The sequence below is a fragment of the Rosa rugosa genome, chromosome 2 (assembly GCF_958449725.1).
Source record: "Rosa rugosa chromosome 2, drRosRugo1.1, whole genome shotgun sequence".
Classification (NCBI taxonomy): Eukaryota; Viridiplantae; Streptophyta; class Magnoliopsida; order Rosales; family Rosaceae; genus Rosa; species Rosa rugosa.
In genome coordinates, this window is record NC_084821.1 from 42052641 (window position 1) to 42074793 (window position 22153).

The following is a 22153-nucleotide window of genomic DNA, read 5'->3' on the forward strand; positions in this document are numbered from 1 at the left end:
TTGTGTGTTGGAATTGCATGAGTAGTTAGACCATCGACTACTCAATTCACTACACGGCTGCAATCCGTAGTGTAGAATCAGCACTGAGCCTCGACGTTGCTGCTCTTGCATTTTTAAGTTTTTAAATTTCTTATGTAATTTTCTTTTCGTATTGTTTTATTTCCTTATTGATGTCTTTTTTTTACATCATATCGCTGTAATCTTTATTTTCAATAAATGATTGACCTCCTTCGATTAAAAAAGATACTAAAAAAAAAAAATAAGTGTGGATTGCAAAATGGTGAGTTTTCATTTCTCATATAAAAACCTTCCAACTAGATGAAACATAGAATCAAAATTTATAAACAAAAGGAAATTACACAAAAGTGCCAACAAGCGATGAAAATTTACAATTATTTAAACACCTCCGAAATTCATAAACAAAACATCTGAGAGCCGAATACAATATCACAACCAAGACCACTCCACATAAACACACAAACTGCAACAAACACGAGTTCTTTGTTCTCTATGGACTTACAGTTAGCTTAATTACAAGTATTTGATCAGCAAAAATATCACAGCAACCAGGCCCACAATACCAAGAACAGCTAAAAGCATGCACATACACGAGCAACCACCCTTTGTGCGTTTGTTCAAAGCTGCCAAGTTCTTCTGCACTCGCTGTTTTGACAATTTCGGGAAAGACAAAAAAGTATGAGAACATTCCACCACAATTAAAGATGTGTATTCATAATTAAAAGAAAGCAAGAAAATGAAAGCAATCTAATAACTCCAGCTGACTGCTCAGAAAATATAATACAACTGCTGATATCATCTATGAACATTTCAATTTTAACTTTTCTTTCGTTTTTCAATAATGGAGATACCAACTGAAGTAGTTGTAGCAAAATATCCAAGTCTTCTCAGCCAAAGAAAAGATATTGGGTTACAAAGAGTGTACATCACTACATCCAGTACCTTGCTCTATATGTGCACAAGCATATACAAGAGAACATCCTACTGATTCTAGTCGGCAAGCCTGAGTCTAATTTTATGACAAATGAAGTAAATAATTTAGCTGATCATTTTCCATTTCCTTGTTCACTTTCTTTTAGTCAACCAATAAAATACATATCCAAACCCAGCATAGCATAAAGAAATGCAACTTCCAACCAAAGCTATTGGTGCAACATTGAATATTCTTTTTTTAGTGTATTGAGCTTTTAGCTTATGCAACACAACACTCTTGTACATAGCACAATTACAGTACAGATAGTAGTACCAAACTTGGTTCATGCTAACAGCACATGTTTCATCAGAAAGATGTAAACTCAAAAGCTATCCAAACCCTACTCCATTCATTATGGCTGGCTGAGGATAATGGAATTTTATCACTCAAATCAAATTGCTTATTTTTTCATCTATTTCCCAAGAAATAAGATATGCAATATATAAATCTTTCCTTCATAGCTTGACGATTCTAGATTGAACGACTCCACAACATCTTTTGTTTTCCTCTATATGATTATTCCAAGCATCAACTGACTATGACCCACAAAGCATTTACAAACCACAAGATACTCTATAATTAATTGCTTAGCAACCAGATACGTTGATTTAAAATACATAAATGATAACATTACCCGTAGCCGGGAGTTAGTAACATCCACATGTTCATCCAAATCATCCTGCACAAAGGGGAACAGATAATAAGTAATACTCAAGATGACAAATACGTTTGAGAAAATAAGTAATTACATTTTAGATTAGTACAGTCAAATACAGAATGAATTCAAATGCAATAACGTACAATAAGCCTAGTGTGCAGGGTGAGTTCCTCGTTGACTGCCAATGCAATATGTTTTGTGCTTACTACAGTCTCCTCCAATTTGTCAAGCCCCTCATCTTGCTCTGGAAAAGGAATACTGTGAATTAAACTAAAGATGCATATTCTGAAAGCCATTCCATAAAAGAAAAAAAAATAAGAAATACCAGAAAGGTTTGTTCTGAATAAGTAAAGGAACTTGCCTTTCATAACTTGTCGCTGAAGACCAACAAGGCCATAGTTGTCCAGGCCAGCTGCTCGGCCCATGGCATCAGCTTTACTTATTTCAGGTCCAATCAAGCTGTCTCTGTTACCAGGGTTTGATGTCAACGTTGAAGACATCTGGTTAACTTTTGATCTCAAATTTGCAACCATGTCCTTCCGACGATTCATCTCTTTGGCTGTTCTGAGTGCCACAATAGGCAGCATAAAAGAATTTCAGATGATGATAACAAGAATTGATACTCTAAATTATTAAAGATTATCTTACAATAAGCATGTTCAATCAATACTTTAACAAAACATTTCATCCAATTCAACAAACTCTAAATGGGGATCATATGAAATACCAACTCAACAAACTCATACCATGGGGATAACTCCCCACACATGCAACATAGACACAAAGAAATAGGAAAAGAGAACAGAGTTGACAAATGTTAAATTAGAGATCTATTTAGCTTTATTTCAGATAGTGTTGTATATTACAACAATTCAACCATGATGACTTACATGGGCTGCTTTCCTGGAAGTGTTGACAATTCGGACTGTAAGCTATCAAGTCTAGTCCCCAATATTGTAATTTTCCTCCGAATAGCAGAGACATGACGCTGAGTTTCTGGACCTGATGCGGGAAATGAACTCCGTTCAGATATCATACCACCGATATCATCAGCAAGTTTTACTGCTTCATTATACTCCTTCATCCATGAGTCCGAAGAAGATGCCATTGATCTGAAGGAAATAGTGCAGATTGATTCAACAATAACATAATCAGATATTAATTTATGTGAATGACAAAAATCTTTACATATTTCGGGTCTAACAAAAAAGATACTTCAAGGAATACAAGACAGGAGAATAGAAGAAAATACAAAATTAAGTCCGAAATAGCAGCCACACAATGATATTCAGCTTTCTCGTTAATTCATATTTTTCCCCCAAAACCTCTACCTCTACCATCCCACCCTAGTTCTAAGACAAGCAGACTACAAGAACATTATAGTATCTGTTTTGTCTATCCTAGGCAACAAGGCAAATGCTTGCAGCCGTCCATGTATCGCCATAACATTCATGAAACCAGCTGTAAACTACATTGCATAAGATTGTCGCCGACCTGTCTCTTTCATTCGCAACACGGCCACACCCGCCATAACTAAGCTCTTAATTTGCCTAATTCTAATTCTAAGTTAAGTAGCCTACACGAACATTATTGTATTTGTTTGTCTCTCTATCCAGGGCAAAAGTTCATCAAAGTCGTAACCAGAAAATCAAGCTCAAATTAACAAAAACAGACTCGAAATTCAATCCAATCAACCAATTCCAGCTCAATTCAAGTAAATGTTCATTCAAACCGGATCAAATTCAAAACTCGTATTTTGCCCCAAAAAATTGAAAACAAAGGATACTTTGATGCTCCGGAAACCCCCAAACAATCCAATATATTCCAGAATTGAAGAAAAAGAAATTGCATTGACTCCAAAACCAAAACCCAAAATTTCCAACACGGAACGAACAAATTGATCGAAAACATAAAAAAGATACGAAAGCTCGACACCAAAAAAAAAAAAAAGACATGATCGCGATGTAGCGGATGTGAAATCAATTACCTGATTTAGGGATTGCGAGTGTGAATCGTGGAAGATGGGAATAATTGTTTGGTGAATGAAACAAGAGGAGACTGGATTAGGAGGTCAGGTTTTGAGAATAGAGAATTGATAAAAGGGTTAATCGGAAGGTCGACGACGCCGTACGACGCCAGGAATAGTGGGGAGTCCTTTTCCGATCACGACTGGCTTTTTCTAAGCTATAAAAATAATATGAGGATTGCTTTCCAGCGGCGCGTCTTTCTATTCCCTTTTTGTTATTTATTTCTAATCTATAATTTACATTCCTTATGTGGGACTCTCTCCAATAAAGACTTCTAGTCTTTTTCAAACTCAATGGCCGACTGACTTGTTTGAATGTCGGTTGATATTTTAAGAATATAATTCAATGATTAAAATTAAAAATAACATCTTTATAAATCTTATTTCTCGGATATAAATCTTTATAAACATCGCCCTCAAAGGAGATCTAGACTGCTAACTACTCACGCCGAGCACGTAATTGCGGTACTTAGATTTAACACATTTAAGAAGAGTTATTGTTGGTCCAGACTAGAAACAAAAATGAAATGGACAAACTCCCCACCCTTGAAATGAGGCCGAAACGCCAAATTTCAAAGAGGGGCAGCAAATGCCCAAAAAGATTGTTAATCCATAATTTTACATATCAACACTTAAAATGCGATTGTTATCTATAATTATAAAACTATACGGTCGATTGGTATATATATTATTATTAACACACCCCAAAATGTTATAATACACATCATTTATATTTTTTCAATTAGTGCAATTCAAATGACCTTATGGGTCCGCAATTTCCATTTTTTATTTTGTAAGAAGAGAAAAATAAGTAAACTCCGTCCATTCATGATATTATGAGCAAAATCCCAAAACACGAAATTGAAAAACAAACACAAAAGGATAAAACAAAACTAATCAGATGAGTGCTTGTAATGAATTTAGCAATGAGTCAATGACAGCTTCCTTTTTTTGTTTTTTGTTTTTGATCAGAAACAGCTCGTCAGATTTCGTTTAAATTGAAGCTCAAAAAAAATATATATATATATCTCCAAAGATCAAAAGGCTGAAATTTTATTTTGGACCTCTTGAATTTAAGTCCAAATGATGTAGGCGCGTAGCCATTATTAGATTTAATCATTTCATCCACTGGCTTTTCGTTCCATGAAGCCCTACGATTCAGCTCCATTGGCTTTTTGTATTACAATGCATCATAATTCACTCCCCAGAGAAATGTACCAGCTTGGTTCTAAAAAAGCAGGAGAGAAATAGTGCCCCTTCACTTAAAAAACATAAATGGTCTCAGATTTTAATGTCTTAAACCTACGAGAACCTGTGGATGATTAGGAAATTCCGAAATTGCAGGTCTGTTTTGCTACTTGCAACAGTCTCCATGTGGAACAGTGAGCATGACCCTGGTAAGCACCATATTAGCTTTTTTTTGCAGCTTCATAACTAGGTCAACAGGGGATAATTTCGATCAGGAAGTACATAGGCAGCACAAAATTACTTCCTTTCTGGAAGATTTTCCGTCTTAATGGAAGATAAAAATACACGTCTTATTCAAACTACAGAACAAGCATTGCTCAGTACCCAAATAATCATCTTACACAACTGATCTGAAGAAATGCGGATATAGGAAAGATTTTCCCATGAAGATACATATCTTATTTCATTTCAAACCCATCGTCCCATCAGGCTTTAAGAGACTCCCCCACTTTGACAAGGTCCTCAAGTGCTTTTGAGATCTGTTGCTCTGTCAAACCTTCCAGCCGGACACCCCTCTCAACACCCAAGTCTGTTTCACAATCAAAGGTCAGGAACCAACAAAAGAATCAAATAACTAGCGCTTTCAGTAAAGATGTGCAATATCAGAGTATCAGATCATGAAGGGTACTAGAAATGGTGGGTCAAAAGGCACATACACCCAACAGTGGACACAGATTCATGGAATAAAGTTAACCACGGCTGTTTATCAACACACAGAATGACGAATGAAAAGGTAAAACTGTTAGCCACGAGGGTGAAAGCAAGCAGATCAAGACCCTTTCATTTCTAATGTTGCTTAGATGCAAATGTTAAATATAGCTCATAACATGCAATTTATTTTTAAAATAGAAAGCAAGGTCCAAGTAGGGGATCCCCATGGATATTTCCTACCTTATGTGAAAAAAAAAAAATATCAGAAAAAGGCTTGGCTGCAACCTAAAATAATCCCAGAACCACTTGTTGAAGGTTAGAGAAATAATAATAGTTTGGTAATTCTAAGTTCCAACAAAGTCATCTTAAGTGTCGGTGAATTATGCTCCTGTCATTGCCCTATCCTAATTTTCGATGTGGCTGTTCTTCCAACTAATCTTCTCCAGTGTCACTTTCAACCGAAAATAACTGTTGAGTATCTCCATCAAAAGAATAGGTGGATGGATAATAACAAAGAAGCTACTTGGTGTGGTTCATTCTTCAGCACACTTAAGTATCTTTACTTGTAGCCACCAACTTTCTGTTATGGCTTTTGCTTTTAATGTGAATTCTTCAGAAGGTTGCAGTGTTTCAGTGGTCATTGGGAGTTTTGCCTTTGGTTGAAAAGCCACATAATCATCATCAAGATGGTAACCACAACCTTCAAGAATCCCTCATAATATCACTGTAACATATCTAAAAGGTTGCTTATCTCCGCTTTTGTTTATGGGAACAGTAGGTTCCTATTTCTTTCCCACTCAAACTTTTTCAAGGTTCTGCTACTGTGTTTCCACGATTTTAGATTCACTTTCTCTTCAGGTTTCAAGTAAAGATAAATGCAGAGGTTTCTCTTAGGGGCAGTGCAAAATGTGAGGGAAGTGAGCAAAAAGGGGTTGGCTTCCATATGTGAGGGATTAGTTTGTAGGTAATTCAAGTTTTATTAGCTCTTCTTTGCCAGAGTATCGTTATAAGTCAGAAGCTACAAGTGAAACTACTACGAGGTGATAAGAAAACCTGAGCAGAACTGTTGCTGAGCAACACTCACATCTTTGAGGCATTAACTTAGTTTCAATAGTTATCGATTACCATCATTGTTAAATTAATGAGGCTTTCAAAAATACAGTGTCATTCAACAGATGACAATGTGAAGAAAAGACAGCAAAGACCACTAGATATTAAAGCTTGTCAATATATCAGAGATCAATAATTCCTAAGCCATACTAAGCTAAAACTCATGCTAAAACCAGCAAAAGCTTTTCACCAATTGATCCTAAAATCTCCAATCCACTTGGCTGGAGCAACTCAGAAACACCATTGCATATATGCACATCTAGGCAGCTCCCACAACATTGGTAACTCTGTTACTTTTCAAACGGTAAACACATATCTTCTAGTAAAAAAATGCATCAAAAAAATAGAATTTTTCACTGATCAGCTCCTAAAGAACTCAAAGTACCAGATGCAATCAGGTAAAGATAAATGTGTCTTAGTCATGCGCAGCATCTCATGACCTAATTTTTCACTTCATTTTCTCAAGTAATCAAAATTTCAAAAGCATTGAGAAATGTTAACAAAAAAAAAAAAAGATTGAAAAACCCAGAAGAAAAAAAAAAGTTAGGCAAGAGTGGGAATAATACCATATCTAGCCCATAGCTGAGGATCAATCCCACTGCTCTCGCGAATCAAGATGGGCAATTTGGGGTTCAAACTCTTGAGATCCTTGTAATTCTTCTCCACAAATGTTCTGCAAATGCGAAGGCGGATTTTCATTGTTATCGATGTTAAGGAAGAATTGAGAGACAAAAAAAAAAAAAAAAAGAGTACCTGGTGGTGGCGCTTGAAGGAGATGACTGGCAGAGTAGGATCCTAAGCTCCTTTAAGTTCCGAGATAGACTTCCCCTCCATGCCATTTTCTTTCTTCTCTCGCTATCGGACTCCGACTCTCTCTTCTTCTTCTCTGCTTGGCTCCAGAACGAAGATTCAGGCCGTGCCAATTTTTATGCGTTTGATGACTTTTGGGTAAAACTACATGTCGTTTGCAGAAACGACGCGTTTTTTTCACCCAGAGAAGAGTGTTTTATTTTTTTTTTTTTTTTTTTTACACCTTTTTGTTTGGGAAATTATTGTATGACCCCGGCAAAATCCCGTATATGTGTTCCGCGCTCAGCCCCTGCCGGGCAAGTATAATTCTCATGAAATTTAACCAATTCAATTATTTACCAAACACATGTTACAATTCTATTGTTATCATCGTTGTTGTTGTTGATTGACTTGATTCCTTCTCGTCTGATCTTAGCTAGCGCTAAGGCTTAATCATGAAGTTAGTGAGGAGAAATACGTAACTATCAAAAAAGAAGAAATTTTATGATTGATGGGAAAGTTTTATATATCTATAGTTTTGAAGGGAAATATGTATCATCAATGATTATTTAAAAGAGCACGCGCAGATTAGCTAAACACCAACTTCTTGCAATTTCTTGTATACCAATATTTACAATTTTTCTAATTTTTAAATTTTTTTATGTAATAGTATTTACTTGTCCTTCGAAAAAGAATGTAAAACAAGCCAAAAAAATTATGAGCAATGTAACCTTAGTTCCAGTCAATATGTCTTATCTCACTAACAGTGCATAGGGGTGGAAACAAGTCGAGTTTAGGTGAACCCAAAAGTGTTCAAGTTTGGCTTGAATATTGGATGATTTGGATCGAGCTTTATAATTTTGTTCAAAATTGTCTTGGTCACTTTTTTTTTTCCCAAGTTCTCACTTGGCCTTTGTTTGTATAACAACCCTTAAGATTCGAAATGAAACTTGCAAGACCAATAAATAGTATTAAATACAATTTCTTTTTTATTTTTTATTACAAAATCTTTTACATGAAATAAATCTTTTGAATAAACAAGCAATACTCTGGTCTTATAACAAAAATATAAAGGGCTCATGAATTGTTCACGAGCTCAAAGTTTAACTCAACCAATTTGTTTCATTTACAAACCAAGCTCAATGCGAACCTAAACTATTTTGAGCTTGTTTACACACAATTTTTTTTTTTTTGAATAGAAATTGATATCATTAAGATCAATAGCCGGCAAACTGCCAATTGCTAAAGCCTAACTGTACTTACAACAAGACAGCCGGCAAGAAAATCCGAAAATCCTATTCTAAGCAATCCAGACTCATTATAAGTTTATGATAAGCTCGCTAAAATTAGCGAACTTATAAACAAAGAAACTTTGTGTCTTCTAGGATAAAACCATTGACTAGCATCCCCATTGGATATGCGCGCAATTGCTGTACCAACAGAAAGCCACTTTCTAGCAAACAAATAGGAACACCTTCTTATTCATAAACAGCTTGAAATAAAAACGTCAATCTTATTCCAGATAATTACCAACTCCCGTAGCAGTCTTGATGAGAAAACCATTGGTCTTGGACCATGTGTCTACCTAATTGCCCAAAAATGTCCATCTCTCTTAGGCCAGACTCACCCTCATCACTAAAACGCCGCCGATGCACCTCTAGCAAAGCAGTCTTCCTCTTCAACCGAGCCATCGTACCGCTGAAACTCAGAGGAAGAGAACTCGACGTCAGGCGTCGTTGGGCATAGTGCCAATCCCACCCAAAAGGGCGCTGCCACAGTTGCACACGAAACCAAGGTTTCGCTCTTGATATATATTTTTTTTGTTTACATACATGTTCACTTGCTCAATTGATTTCTTATTCAGTTGTACTCAACTGTCATTAGATTTACAATAGACATTGATAAGAAAATTGAAATTAATTTAGTTGCCTCATTATTATAGACCACAAGATTTAAATTCAATAATAATTGAGCATAACAAAGTAAGAAACTAATTGATTATGTGAACTTGACCGTACAAAATGAGTATAGGGGGACATAATAGATTATTCAAAGCTTGAGCTTAGTGTTAGCAATTTATTAACATTTGAAGGACCACAAAAAATAACAGTCAGTGTTCTGGGCCGTTAGTATAATTTGACGAAACTAAACCACGAGTGAGACCGGAGAGAGCTGAGAGCCCGCACAAAAAAAGAAGAAGTTGAAATTGAAAGACAGAGGTCGGGGAGAGAGAGAGATTCACAATCTCAGTGTTTGAGAGTGGAGGAGAGTCTCTGAGAGAGGTAGAGCTCTCGCTCTAGGTCTAGGTCTAGGTCTAATCGTCTCAGGAAGGAGAAGAAGGAGAAGGAGAGAGATAGAAATGTCTTCTGACCTAGACAGGCAAATAGAGCAGCTCAAGAAATGCGAGCCTCTCAAAGAGTCCGAAGTCAAGGCTCTCTGCCTCAAAGCCATGGAAATCCTCGTCGAAGAGAGCAACGTCCAGAGAGTCGATGCTCCTGTCACTGTAATATTCCTCGTTCTCTCTCTCTCTCTGATTTCGAGCTTACTGATTTGATTGAGTGGTTTTCGATTCAGTAATGTATGCGTTTGGATTTTTTTGTTCTTATTGTTATAAGTAATCTGTAGGTTTTGTTGATTTGTTAGAGATTTGGTTTGTATTTTGAAAAATTTTTCATTAGGGTTTTCGCTGGGAAAAAGTGATTATAAGAAATATATGTAGGGATTAGTAAACTATAACATCAACATTCGGTATCATTTATATTGGATTTGGCTGCTTTAAAAGATGCATACATGTGGAATTAGTGGAGTAATTTCTGTTGAAGTATGGTGCTTCGAATTTTGATGTGGAGTTCGGGCCTTCAGGCTAACCGGTTATTTATGTTATTCTGTGTTCTGTGAAATAGATTTGCGGTGACATCCACGGTCAGTTTTATGACATGAAAGAGCTTTTCAAAGTGGGAGGCGATTGCCCAAAGACTAACTACTTGTTTCTTGGAGATTTCGTTGACAGAGGATTCTATTCAGTGGAGACATTTCTACTCCTACTTGCCCTGAAGGTGATAGTCTATACTCTTCTCTGTTTTGCCTGATTTGTTGGACCGTTATATGATACTTCTACGTGCTCTTTATAGCATCAAGAAGATCTATGGGGTTTACCTCTACTACATTTGATACTTTGGCTGTATTCTTCTTAGTTCTAGTACAAGTGTTGCTTGTATTATTTTGAAAACATAAACCCCTGTTTCAAATATTATTTTGTTTTTAGTAGATGGTTGTTCGTGTAGAGACTTTTGTGGCAACCAAATTGAATGCCATGGATTTAAATTACATTCTCCGCATAAACCACAAAAGCTGTTTGCCAAAGCCCCCTGTACTAGTGCTGATGCAATCATTGTATGATAGAAAAGACTAGGACATATTCTGACCCAAGCCTAACCTATCTGTAGCATTTTGCACAAAGTTCTGTAATCGTATAAGAGAAACACTAGAGTGGCAGAAATTAGGCAGTATCTAACCATATTGTATCATTTTGCAAATGATAGGTTAGGCTTTGGTTAGAACTTCGTGCAAACTTCACTTTATTAAAGTTTGGTTGTTCAACTTCACAAATTAGTGCAAATATTGATTGATGGTGTTTTAGGAAACAGTTTCATTTCAGTTCAATTTAGTTTTCTTCTGTTTTGTTTTTGTTTTTGTTTTTCGTCAAGACAAAGGATTTTGAAAAAGAAAAATGCCTGCAACTCTGAGGAGCAACATACAAGGTTTTGGTTAGATAGTTTGCATCCTAAAGTAGCATACCAATTTATAGTGACACATTTTGAGCCATCAACCTGTCTAAAGAAGCACAAAAATATTAGGGAAGAATTGGAAAGGCCTAAAGGCCTGCTGACTTTTTAATTGAGTGTGATCTCTTCGTTTCAAAGACCATAGGAATTAAGCAGATACAGTAACAGGAGAGATTGTTTATCCCCTTGCCAAAGATAAAGGAAAATTAAAAAAGACAAGAAAAAGGAATAACACAAGTAAAATGATGCTGGCCTTTGAATTGCCAATAGTTTATTGTTGAGTAGTTCTCTTCATATTAAGAGATGTTTCCGAGTCATTTTTTTTTATATTCATTTCACTGGGTTTACTGAACAAGTACATGTCAACTTAACCAGCTATCAATCTTTTGTCTCGAGCGTCATGTAGACTTATGCAATTATTAGTCTTTGATGTCTTATTCATTTATTTAATATTTTTGTTTTGGAGTTGTACTGACCTTTTAAGCAAAAAATTGTTGACAATCAGGTGAGGTATCCAGATCGGATAACACTCATTAGAGGGAACCATGAGAGTCGACAGATAACACAGGTTAAGTTTCTTCAAATGGTGCCTATTTTTTTGGTACTTATTCATTCAGAATATTTACTGGTTATCCTTTCTAGACAGGTGTATGGATTCTATGATGAGTGTCTACGAAAATATGGATCTGTCAATGTTTGGAGATATTGCACTGATATATTCGATTACCTAAGGTTTGCCACTTTCTATCACATAAAACCCCAGACACCTGTCTGTTGAAGGTTAGAAAGTGTAACTATTGTGAAACAGAAATTTCCTTTCATTGAAGGCATTGGTATCTGACCTGTAAACCATCGTTCAGTTTCGTTTGACATGAAAAGTAATCCCCTGGCCTTGGCTAAGGTGGCAGACTAGCAGATGGTGGGAGGAAACTGTGATGGCTCAATTTAACTTACCTAATGAAAAAGAAAGAAACAAAGTCCGTAGAAATTTCGTCCAATTGGATGGTGTGATCATGATACTAGGACATTAGTTTCTTATCTCTTAATAGGCCATGAGTGTTAGATCTATTAGGACTTTTAAATTATTGTTTATATTTCTCAAAATATCAAGCCACCTATTTTTCTTAAGAGTTATTTTATTTTTTCAGGTATATTATGTTTGTAATTCTTTACAGCTTTTGAAATTTGATGGTGATTCATTGCAGTCTGTCAGCTCTCATTGAGAATAAGATTTTCAGTGTCCATGGTGGTCTCTCTCCTGCCATTTCAACTTTGGATCAGGTCTGAGCATCCATCCTAGCTTTTATTATTACCATTGTCACCTTTAACTTCTGATCTCCAAGCCTTTATGTAATATGCCACCAACCCCTTTTGTTTGGCAGATACGAACAATTGATCGTAAGCAAGAAGTACCTCATGATGGTGCTATGTGTGACCTACTATGGTCAGATCCTGAAGATATTGTGGATGGTTGGGGTTTGAGTCCACGTGGTGCTGGTTTCCTGTTCGGTGGCAGTGTTGTTTCTTCATTTAACCATGCAAACAACATTGATTATATATGCCGTGCCCACCAGTTGGTGATGGAAGGGTATAAATGGATGTTCAATAATCAGATTGTTACTGTATGGTCAGCTCCAAATTACTGTTACAGGTATTAACAATATCTATATTTAACTTCTTTCCCATTGTTTTAGAGCTTAAAGGTTATATCAACTATTGGTCTGTTGCAGATGTGGTAATGTAGCTGCAATCCTTGAGCTGGATGAAAATCTTAACAAGCAGTTCCGAGTCTTCGATGCTGCCCCACAGGTTGTACATCAAATTAACTTGCAATTTATCACCCTTTTTTTCTTTCTTTTTAAAAATGAGACTATCGATTATGATACTTCATCTATCGTGTCTATGTTCTACATTTATTGTGGGTTATACACTCTGGATCTAGAGTTTAGGCATCCAGTTGAGCAACTCAACATGATATAACTGTGAATAGAACTTCAAAAGAGTTGGGAAGCAGTACAGTCGGTTAATGTGGAAATAAGTAAATTTGAGTATGCTCAGTCTCAGTATAAGCAATTCACAATTGTACCAAAGATGACAAGTCGAATTTGATGGCATTAACATAGTGAATGTCAGAATCCTGCGTTTGTTTGACTATTTTTAATTATTCAAGTATTTTCTCTCTCTATTTTTCTTTTTACAACTTCTGAGATAATGGTCACTCTTTTGTTTTTTGTTTTTTTACTAGCTTATCCAGAATGTCTGGACAAACACATCCTGTTTTGGTTCCCTTGTAATTGACACTTGGAGATTGTGGTAAAATGCAGGAATCAAGAGGCACGCCGGCCAAAAAACCTGCACCGGACTACTTTCTATGAGATTGATGAAGTTTTGCCATTATCCAATAGGAGATTTAATGAACAAGATATACGGACACCAGGTGGAGGAGAATGGTCTTGCATGGTATGCGCACAAAGAATTCTATGGGCGAGCTTCTCGATGATCAGCCCTTCCAGCAACCAGCAAGAATTGTACTTTCATGTTCGTCAATAGTTAGGATTGTTGGGTTTGCTTTTCTTGTATGCCTAAAGCTTCTACCATCTTTTATATTTACATGTAAGAGTAGCGTGCATTGCCTAGTCTGTCATGTGAATTATAGAATCTTTTTCTTGTGATTGCCACAGCAAGGGAGACATTAGGTACTGGAAAGGAAGGCTTCTCCTTCTATTTGTAAGGAATAGAATGATTGGATTGGGTTGGATTAGGCTTCTCCTTTTTTTAGTTTTTTATTATTATTGTTCTTCTAGGCAATAAAAAGCGCTTTCTGATTATCTGTGTCTCTAAATGTGTACTTTCCTTACATGAATAGTTTTCTTTTCTTTTTGATTATGAACTTTTTTTGCCTGGATTTCTGACCATGAAACTATATATTTATTTTAATGGAGTAATTGTATTGATCACATCAATTGTTAATTTTGTATTCCCTCCACGAGAATCTCGCCATTGGTGTCACAACATGTGTTCCTCAAAAAGGTGGATTTTCAATTTTCTTCTCTGTTTAGCAGAGATGTTGGTTTGCTTTTACCGAAATAGGGGGAAAAAAAAGAAAAAGAAAAAAGAAATAATAGTTGGTGGCTTTTTGGTTATGAGAAATGTATGTCAAAGGGAGGATTACACTCGACTCATTAAAACGAATATACGATTCGTAATTTGTATGAAATAAACCAAGATTAAAAAATGAGTCATTCGTGAGTTGATATGTCAAGTCAGAATTAATAAATATGAATCTCGGAAATGCCCGTAAGATCTGATCATGAAGCTTGAAATGCACGTAGGGTGTGAGCATGAAACTTGAAACTTGAGAATGTGTGTAAGGCGCAAACATGAAGCTTGAAAGCATGAAGCTCGAGAACGCTTGTAAGGTGTGAGCATGAAGCTCGGAAAAAGTGTGGCAGCAGAGCTCGAGTTGCTTCTCGCTAGGAGCTGTGGAGAGTGGCTCCAAGATTGGCGTAGCCTAGTCTGATCTGATCGTAGTATGCGTAGTGGTAGTCTCTTGCAGGTACTGTTGCAACTTCGTGATAAGCGGTATGTTACTATGTTTAGTGTCCTAGTCAAGAGAAGGTTTAAAGACCAAGTTTGGTGTTCGATTTGTTGCCAAGTATAATTAGTGCTTGTGTAGTGCCCTGCCATGGTCTTTGTTGGGCGCATCATGCGCCTAGTCTCTCTTGTGCTAAAACTCTTTTTTAACAATAAAATTAAATTTGGAAGTTGAAGCTACAGAGTAGACTCGAGGCCCAAGCAAGGCCATCGATGTCATCTAAAACAACTTTCCTAGCAAAGCTAGGGATGGTGAATAATCAGCAGACTCCAATCTCTTGCTCTATACTCATCTTTCTCGACGAAACATTATCCTAGAGAGATAAATAAGCATGACCACTACTGCAGTATGATTAGTCAGGTGGAAGATGAATTGTCGCCATCTCTAGCCAAAACATGTAAACGAATTTGGACTAATACCATGGGAAAAAAAAAAGTATAGAACTCTACTAAATTCGTTTGACAACATTTCCTTTTATGCATGTTGATCCTTGGTCACACATAATTTCCATGCCCTTAGACCTCATTGCTTTTACATTAATTTTACTCATTCGGTTCTGGTTTTCGAAAGGTTTCAAGTTTTCAACCTCTAAATGATGTTTTCTTTCTTTTCCCCCATCAAAAAGAAAAGAGAAAAAAGTTGAGGAGGTAGCCATGCATTTGCGTCTGAAACGATCAAACGTAATAGGAAACTTTTGTAAAGTAGGTTGTTGCCTGAGTGGAATATTTTAGTGGACACGAGTCTGAGTGGAATTACAGTTTGACATCATTTACTTAACACCAAGTATTTGATGCTACGCGGTATTAGACTCCTATAAATTTCACTAGTTCAAAGAAAAATGTGTATAATCATGGATAGCTTCTATGCAAACTTATTCAAGCCTACCAGCTATCATCTCCTCAACATTATTGCTCACTACTTCCTGTTTCTTTTTCTGGCATCTGCATATCTGCAGACTGCTAAGCTCAGTTTGGGTGATGGGCTTCCACACGGTGTGGGATCATCATGCATTGAAGGAGAGAGACGAGCACTTCTCAACTTCAAACAAGATGTTACTGATCCTTCTGGTAGGCTCTCTTCCTGGGTGGGTCAGGATTGCTGTCGATGGAGGGGGATTTCATGCAACAACCGCACAGGTCACGTTGTGAGGATAGACCTCCGGAACTTGCACTGGTCGGTTGACAAAAGTACATGTTTGGGGGGTAAGATAAATTCTTCTTTGCTTGGCTTGAAACATTTATTGTACCTAGATCTAAGCTGGAATGATTTTCCACATATTCACATTCCCAAGTTCATTGGGCAGCTTACAAGTTTAAGGTATCTCAATCTCTCATTTACATCATTCGGGGGAGAGATTCCCCCTTCTCTTGGTAACCTATCAAACCTGAACTATCTTGACCTCAGTTCTGCGGTTGTTTCTTCCAAAAACTTCAATTGGCTTTCTCATCTCTCTTCCCTAAAATATCTAGATCTTGGATATTTGGATCTTGGTAGCTCAGCACTATCTTGGGTGCACGATGTTAAGATGCCACCTTTACTGTTAGAGTTATATTTGTCCGAATGCAATCTTGGTGAAAATGTTCCACACTCCCTGCCTTCAATGAACTTCACATCATTACTGGTTTTTGATATATCAAATAATTTTATCAATTCTTCATATCCCAGCTGGTTTTTTAATCTTACCAACCTCAAAAGACTTGATCTAGAGGGCAATTTTTTCAACGGTCCCTTCCCCGTTGAAATTGCAAACCTCAAGTCTCTGGAAGACCTGGGTTTAGGTAATGATTTTCTCCAAGGTCAAATTCCCAAAGTCATTGGGACTTTGTGCAGCCTAAGGATATTAGATCTTTCGTGGAACTCGTTGGATGGTGGCTTGGAAGAGGTTTTGAATGGTTTCTCAAACTGTACAAATTATAGTTTAGAGTCACTTGATTTGTCCAACAATCTGCTAGAAGGCGAATTGCCTGCTGCCCTGGGAGTCCTAGCAAATCTGCAGGAACTTTACCTCTCTGTTAATCATTTTTCGGGTTCAATTCCAGAAACTTTTGGAAATTTGTCCTCCTTGAAATCACTGGACCTTACTTCCAATCAAATGAACGGGTCCATTCCTGAAAGTTTGGGGCAACTCAATCAGCTAGTTGACCTACATCTATCTTCTCGTTCGTGGGAAGGCACTTCAAATTCGTGGGAAGGCATTTTAACTGAAGCACATTTCCTGCATCTCTCTAGGTTAAAGTCTTTCCAGGTAGGCACAGACCGACCTAGGTCCCTCATTTTTAACGTGGCTCATGAGTGGGTTCCTCCTTTCCAGCTCGACTCACTTTACATTGAGAACTGTACAGTAGGTCCTACCTTTGGGGTATGGCTTCAATCTCAAACTGAACTAGTGGAGGTCACCCTTCATAATACTGGAATAAGAGACACCATACCAGAGGAATGGTTCTTGAAGATGTCTTCCAAACTCACACGTTTGGATTTGTCTTACAACCAAATCCATGGAAAGCTTCCATTCATAATGAACTCTCCAAATTTGATGTATATAGATTTGAGTTATAATCAATTTGAAGGCTCTCTGCCACATTGGTCTAGTAGTAATGCCTCGATCCTCGATCTTCGAAGCAATTTATTTTCTGGGCCAATTCCCTCAAATTATGATCAATTGTTGCCTACGTTGCACGAGTTGTACCTATCTGAGAATCATTTGAACGGTACTATACCACCCTCTATGTGCAACATGAGACATCTGTCAATTCTTGCATTAAGGAGCAATCAATTGTCTGGAGAATTCCCTCAAGCATGGAGTGTGTGGCCATATATGTGGGTTGTAGATGTCTCTAGCAACAATTTGTCTGGCAATATCCCTACTTCAATGGGTGTTCCAAGCTCACTATTGATATTGAAGCTGAGCGACAATCATTTTGGGGGTAAAATTCCTTCTTCTCTATTCCAAAATTGCACTGATTTGAGGAGTATTGATCTTGGAGGCAATAGATTTACTGGAAGCATCCCTTTATGGACAAGTTCATATGTATCATCTGATTTATACAAGTTACAATTGCGATCAAACTCTTTAAGCGGACATATCCCCCATCGATTGTGCTCACTTCCAGCCCTTCATATCATAGACCTTGGCCACAACAACTTTTCAGGGAGCATTCCCAAGTGTTTGTATAATTTGACAGCTTTGGCATATGGTAATGACACTCGTGACTCCTATATTCAAAATTATCTTGAGAAGTCCAGCTTGACGTTAAAGGGACAAGAACTCGTGTACAACACGACTCTGGCTTTGGTAAAAAGCATTGATTTCTCATCAAATAACTTAGAAGGTGTAATCCCTGAAGGAATAAGCAGCCTCATTGCCTTGGGTACGTTGAACTTGTCCAGAAATCAACTAAGTGGAAACATTCCTTCAAAGATTGGAAACTTGCGATGGCTGGAAACCCTTGATCTCTCACACAATCACCTTTCAGGACAGATTCCTCAAAGTCTCTCATCATTAACCTCATTGTCTCACTTGAACTTGTCTTATAACGGCTTGATCGGAAGGATTCCTACAAGCACCCAACTCCAGACACTCAATGATGCATCCATTTATGTGAGCAATCCATATCTATGCGGATTTCCTCTTTTAACCAAGTGCTCGGGAGATAGCACACTTACATTGACTAATCCTGGTGGTGATGAAACAGACAATGAAGTTAAAGATGACAATGGAAATCTTGGTTTCTATGTAAGCATCATACTTGGCTTTATCCTAGGCTTTTGGGGTGTTTGTGGGACATTGCTTGTTAAACACTCATGGAGGTATGCCTATTTTCGATTCTTCGATGACATTAAAGATAAAGTAGCATTGGCAATTGCATTGAAGGTGGCTCAATTCCAAAGACGATGTTGATTGAAAAAGGAAGAGGAAAATAAATGATGTTGCCTGCATTCATTGTGGTTGATTTGCGTCAATTGTTGCTGCATTTTGGGTTTGCTGGTCTTTGCAGATTTGGGTTTTTGTTTGTTGTTTTCATATATTTCTATTTATGTATTGTGTGTCAGAGAGAGAGACAGAGAGCGAGAGTTTGTATTACTTTATTTAAATGCAATTTACATCATCTTGGCTTGATTCTATATTCCAGTAATTTCATAACATTTACATGGTATACAGAACTTAATCAAGAAGAAAAAAAAAAAATAAATAAACAAAATGGCAGATAGATAGAAAAGCATCGCAAAAATATATGAATGCTGTAATTGGTAAAGTACTTTAAACTAGAGTAGAAACTCTTACATAAGAATTATTGACCTAGCGTGCTCTGCTGGAGTTTGGTAGACAGCTCGACCTTTCTACTATACATGGTCGTCATCTAATGGCTGCTTTGAACTTTGAAGTCAGTCCGACTGGTTTTGCTTCTTGCCACCTCCTTCTTGGTCTTTGTTGGTGGAGAGGCTCTGGGGGTGGACTTTGTTCGATCTGAAGGTGTGAGAGGAGTCTTGGATTTTGTCTGGGTTAGGGAGATTGCTGGCTTTCGATTATGGAAGCCTGATAGATGTCGATCAGTTTGGTTGGACTGCCTGGTGCTTGCTGGTTCCCAGGCTGTGCGGGTTGAAGATATGGCAGCGGGGTCGATGGCGACATGATCTCTTTCATTGAAGGCTCGGACCGATGGGATCGTGTACCCAATCTTTGGATGCTCCAATCTTAGGTGGCGGCGGTTTTTTTTGAGAAATAGATAACTTCATTAACTTATCCATGGCCAGAAGGCACATACATCACAAGCTGTCTCATACCAACAGAACTAGCTGGCACAAGTTGCCAAGCAAATGACAAGTACCCTCACTGAAAACAAATGCGCTCACTTATAAAAGTGCCTAGCTAAATGCTCAAAACCCAAAACTATCTAAGCTCTTGTTATAGCAACCCAACCGCCTAGAGACCTCAATTGGTGTACGATTAAAGTAGCTAACTTACATAGCACTAAACTCTAAAACAAATACTAGGCACAGAAACAGGAAAACTTAGAGTTTCCCCTTGCCCTTAGCTTTAGGGCCAATCTTCTAAGTAGTAGTAGCAGCTGGATAGGTAAGACGCAAAGGGGTCAATCCCACCTTCCTGTGAGGCCGGGAGCCCTTGTTTCTACTACCAAGTGGCCTGCCCAACTTCTTCTTTAGTGTCACAAGCGCGACATCATCCTCAACTTCAGTCAAACCAAGGGCTTCCGCATGCAGAGTGAGAAGCTTGCCACCCAAAATAGTTTTGAATTTCTTAGGAGAGGGATCAGCTGCCTCTTGTCGGCCTCTTTTCTTATAGGTCAAAGATTGCTTCTGACCAACTTGCATGATGGAGGCCGGTGGAAGGTCCTTTGTTCCTGAATCAGAAGGTTCCACCGAGGGCACCTCAGTAGCCATGTCCGCCAAAGCACCCTCATGATTCGTGCCTTCCAAATCTGCCGTGTTGAGCACGGTACCTTCAGGACCCGTAGGTTCAATGGTGGAACGCTCTAGACGTCGAATAACGGGTTTCTTCTTTTTCAGCAGGGAGGAAGAAGGCATAGATAACTCACAGGGATTCTTGGCAGAGAAGGCAAAAGAGCCACCCGAGGAAGAAGGGCCGCCACCAAAATTCACAACCCCAGGAGCAGAAAGAGTCACAGCCTCCTCACACTTCGCCCCAGAATGCGTGATCATACCACACTGAAGGCATCTACCCTTAAGATGTTCGAATTGGAACTGAAGAAAGGGCTCTACACCAGGGGCCAAGAAAACCCTACGCTCTAGAAGAACTGGCTTTGAAATATCATGCTTGAAGAAGATGCGCACAACACCTTTGCGAAATTCTTTCTTATCATAATCCAAATAGCCGCCCAGAAGGTTTCCAATGAGAATGAGGTTGTCGGGTTCCTCGTAGAGAGGAGGGATACCCGAAACCCTAACCCATATCCTTACATACTTCAGAGGGACATCAGCGATGGGGGTGATACCATCATACTCCTCCAGACAGACCGGAGCCCGGTCATAGCACTAAACACCACCCTTAAGCACCTTGTTCCGATCCCTGATCAAATCAAAGGAGCAGAGAAACCTATTGTCCGCCTTTTCTTAGATGCGGAAGTCCTTTTCCACCATCCAGGTCCGGAAGAACTGGGATTTGAAGGCGTTGGAGTCCACCGGTTTCCGAGTGAGTGGTTTCCCGAGGAGAAAAGATTGAGTAGACCGCCGAACCGGACCTCCTCCAATCTTTCCCAAATCCGGTGCTTTGCCCCCGTCAGCCAGCGCCAGAGAGGCAGCAAAACTGGCAGTGACAGCGTCTATTGTAGCCATGGCAAAGTGAGGAAAGATCAAGGACGGCGGGAGACGCCTACTAGAGAAAACTAGGGTTTGGGAGAGAGCGACTAGGGTCGAGAGAAAATCTCGCTTAGGTGGCGGCGGTTATTAAAGGTGATATGGGATGAATTTGACGATGGTGGTGGAGTGAATGTTCATTTGCCAATGCTGGAGTCGCAACCGATCCTGTCTTACTTTGGAATGGATGGTAATGGCTGCTTGAACGTCGGGTGTCCTAGGTGCGGCTGTATGAAGGGCATTTGGGGTGAATGCAATGGCTTTAGTGGTGCGTTCATGGAGGGAGCGGTAGCAAGGAAGCTTATTTCCTTGCTCAGGTCGAAGCTTGGAGTTGCTGGGCCGTTTGGGCCTTGTACTGACTTGTGGGCCGCAGCTCTGGGCTCACGGCTCTAGGGTTTCAAGTGGGTTAGTGTGAGACCCCTGAATTTTTTCAGTGACGTAATTGGGAAATTTCCTAGTCCCCGAGGACATGAGGAAGTGATAGCACCATTTACTTAGTGAAACCTTAGTAATGATTTCTTTTAGTTTTATTTTGTGAAATTAGTTTTCAACAACCATATACTTGCTAAGGTCCTTCTAAACTAACTATGCGAATTTTACATTGTTGGCAAGTTATCGATTTCACTAGCGTGTACACCTAAACGGTTCATGAGCTGGAGTTAGACAAAAAAATATTACGGGTTAGCAAAGTGCAAGGGTGATTGGGTAAATTGGCAGCCCTGCTTATATTCAAGACTAGGCCTCATCAAAAAGCCCGCAGATCAAGTGGGCCGATGGAGGCCCGCCGGCCCTGAGGGCTAAAAGCCCGGCCCGGCCCGTTAAAAAGCCCGCAAAAGCCCGCCTCGGGTGGGTAGTGGGCCGGCCCGCAAAAATCCCGACCCGGCCCGGCCCGTAAAAGCCCGTAAAATATTATATATATATATATATATATATATATATATATATATATATATATATATATATATGT

At 38.5% G+C, this 22153-nt stretch overlaps 4 protein-coding genes across 4 annotated transcripts; 2 read left to right on the forward strand and 2 right to left on the reverse strand.

Annotated features, from left to right (window-relative positions):
- Positions 1-315: 315 nt before the first annotated feature.
- LOC133733999 (syntaxin-52-like) lies at positions 316-3892 on the reverse strand. Its single transcript, XM_062161664.1, has 6 exons — positions 3637-3892; positions 2540-2761; positions 2011-2213; positions 1793-1893; positions 1626-1670; positions 316-663 (listed from the first exon to the last, which is right to left on the reverse strand). The coding sequence occupies exons 2-6, from the start codon at positions 2755-2757 to the stop codon at positions 532-534; spliced, it is 699 nt and encodes a 232-aa protein (XP_062017648.1). The 5' UTR covers positions 2758-2761; positions 3637-3892; the 3' UTR covers positions 316-531.
- Positions 3893-5148: 1256 nt separating this feature from the next.
- On the reverse strand, positions 5149-7598 carry LOC133731917 (NADH dehydrogenase [ubiquinone] 1 alpha subcomplex subunit 2). The gene is made up of 3 exons (XM_062159365.1): positions 7438-7598; positions 7251-7357; positions 5149-5452 (listed from the first exon to the last, which is right to left on the reverse strand). The coding sequence occupies exons 1-3, from the start codon at positions 7521-7523 to the stop codon at positions 5349-5351; spliced, it is 297 nt and encodes a 98-aa protein (XP_062015349.1). The 5' UTR covers positions 7524-7598; the 3' UTR covers positions 5149-5348.
- Positions 7599-9626: 2028 nt separating this feature from the next.
- Positions 9627-14086, forward strand: LOC133734001 (serine/threonine-protein phosphatase PP-X isozyme 2). The gene is made up of 8 exons (XM_062161666.1): positions 9627-9976; positions 10377-10529; positions 11764-11826; positions 11905-11990; positions 12464-12539; positions 12641-12909; positions 12989-13067; positions 13583-14086. Exons 1-8 carry the CDS (start codon positions 9833-9835, stop codon positions 13631-13633), a joined length of 921 nt encoding a protein of 306 aa, XP_062017650.1. The 5' UTR covers positions 9627-9832; the 3' UTR covers positions 13634-14086.
- Positions 14087-15703: 1617 nt separating this feature from the next.
- Positions 15704-18970, forward strand: LOC133734680 (receptor-like protein EIX2). Its single transcript, XM_062162296.1, has one exon. It carries the CDS (start codon positions 15704-15706, stop codon positions 18749-18751), a length of 3048 nt encoding a protein of 1015 aa, XP_062018280.1. The 3' UTR covers positions 18752-18970.
- The last annotated feature ends 3183 nt before the right edge of the window (positions 18971-22153 follow it).

What these genes read in the sequence shown, in the direction of transcription:
- LOC133733999 (XM_062161664.1), bottom strand. Translation starts at nt 2,757, where the DNA reads ATGGCATCTTCTTCGGACTCATGGATGAAGGAGTATAATGAAGCAGTA. An exon ending in CTTCCAGGAAAGCAGCCCAT is followed by an intron (nt 2,214 to 2,539) that starts GTAAGTCATCAT and finishes TGTGGCACTCAG; the next exon opens with AACAGCCAAAGAGATGAATC. An exon ending in TTACTAACTCCCGGCTACGG is followed by an intron (nt 664 to 1,625) that starts GTAATGTTATCA and finishes TTGTCAAAACAG; the next exon opens with CGAGTGCAGAAGAACTTGGC.
- LOC133731917 (XM_062159365.1), bottom strand. Translation starts at nt 7,523, where the DNA reads ATGGCATGGAGGGGAAGTCTATCTCGGAACTTAAAGGAGCTTAGGATC. An exon ending in CCTTCAAGCGCCACCACCAG is followed by an intron (nt 7,358 to 7,437) that starts GTACTCTTTTTT and finishes TCGCATTTGCAG; the next exon opens with AACATTTGTGGAGAAGAATT. An exon ending in TCAGCTATGGGCTAGATATG is followed by an intron (nt 5,453 to 7,250) that starts GTATTATTCCCA and finishes ATTGTGAAACAG; the next exon opens with ACTTGGGTGTTGAGAGGGGT.
- LOC133734001 (XM_062161666.1), top strand. Translation starts at nt 9,833, where the DNA reads ATGTCTTCTGACCTAGACAGGCAAATAGAGCAGCTCAAGAAATGCGAG. An exon ending in TACTCCTACTTGCCCTGAAG is followed by an intron (nt 10,530 to 11,763) that starts GTGATAGTCTAT and finishes GTTGACAATCAG; the next exon opens with GTGAGGTATCCAGATCGGAT. An exon ending in TCTTCGATGCTGCCCCACAG is followed by an intron (nt 13,068 to 13,582) that starts GTTGTACATCAA and finishes GGTAAAATGCAG; the next exon opens with GAATCAAGAGGCACGCCGGC.
- LOC133734680 (XM_062162296.1), top strand. Translation starts at nt 15,704, where the DNA reads ATGGATAGCTTCTATGCAAACTTATTCAAGCCTACCAGCTATCATCTC.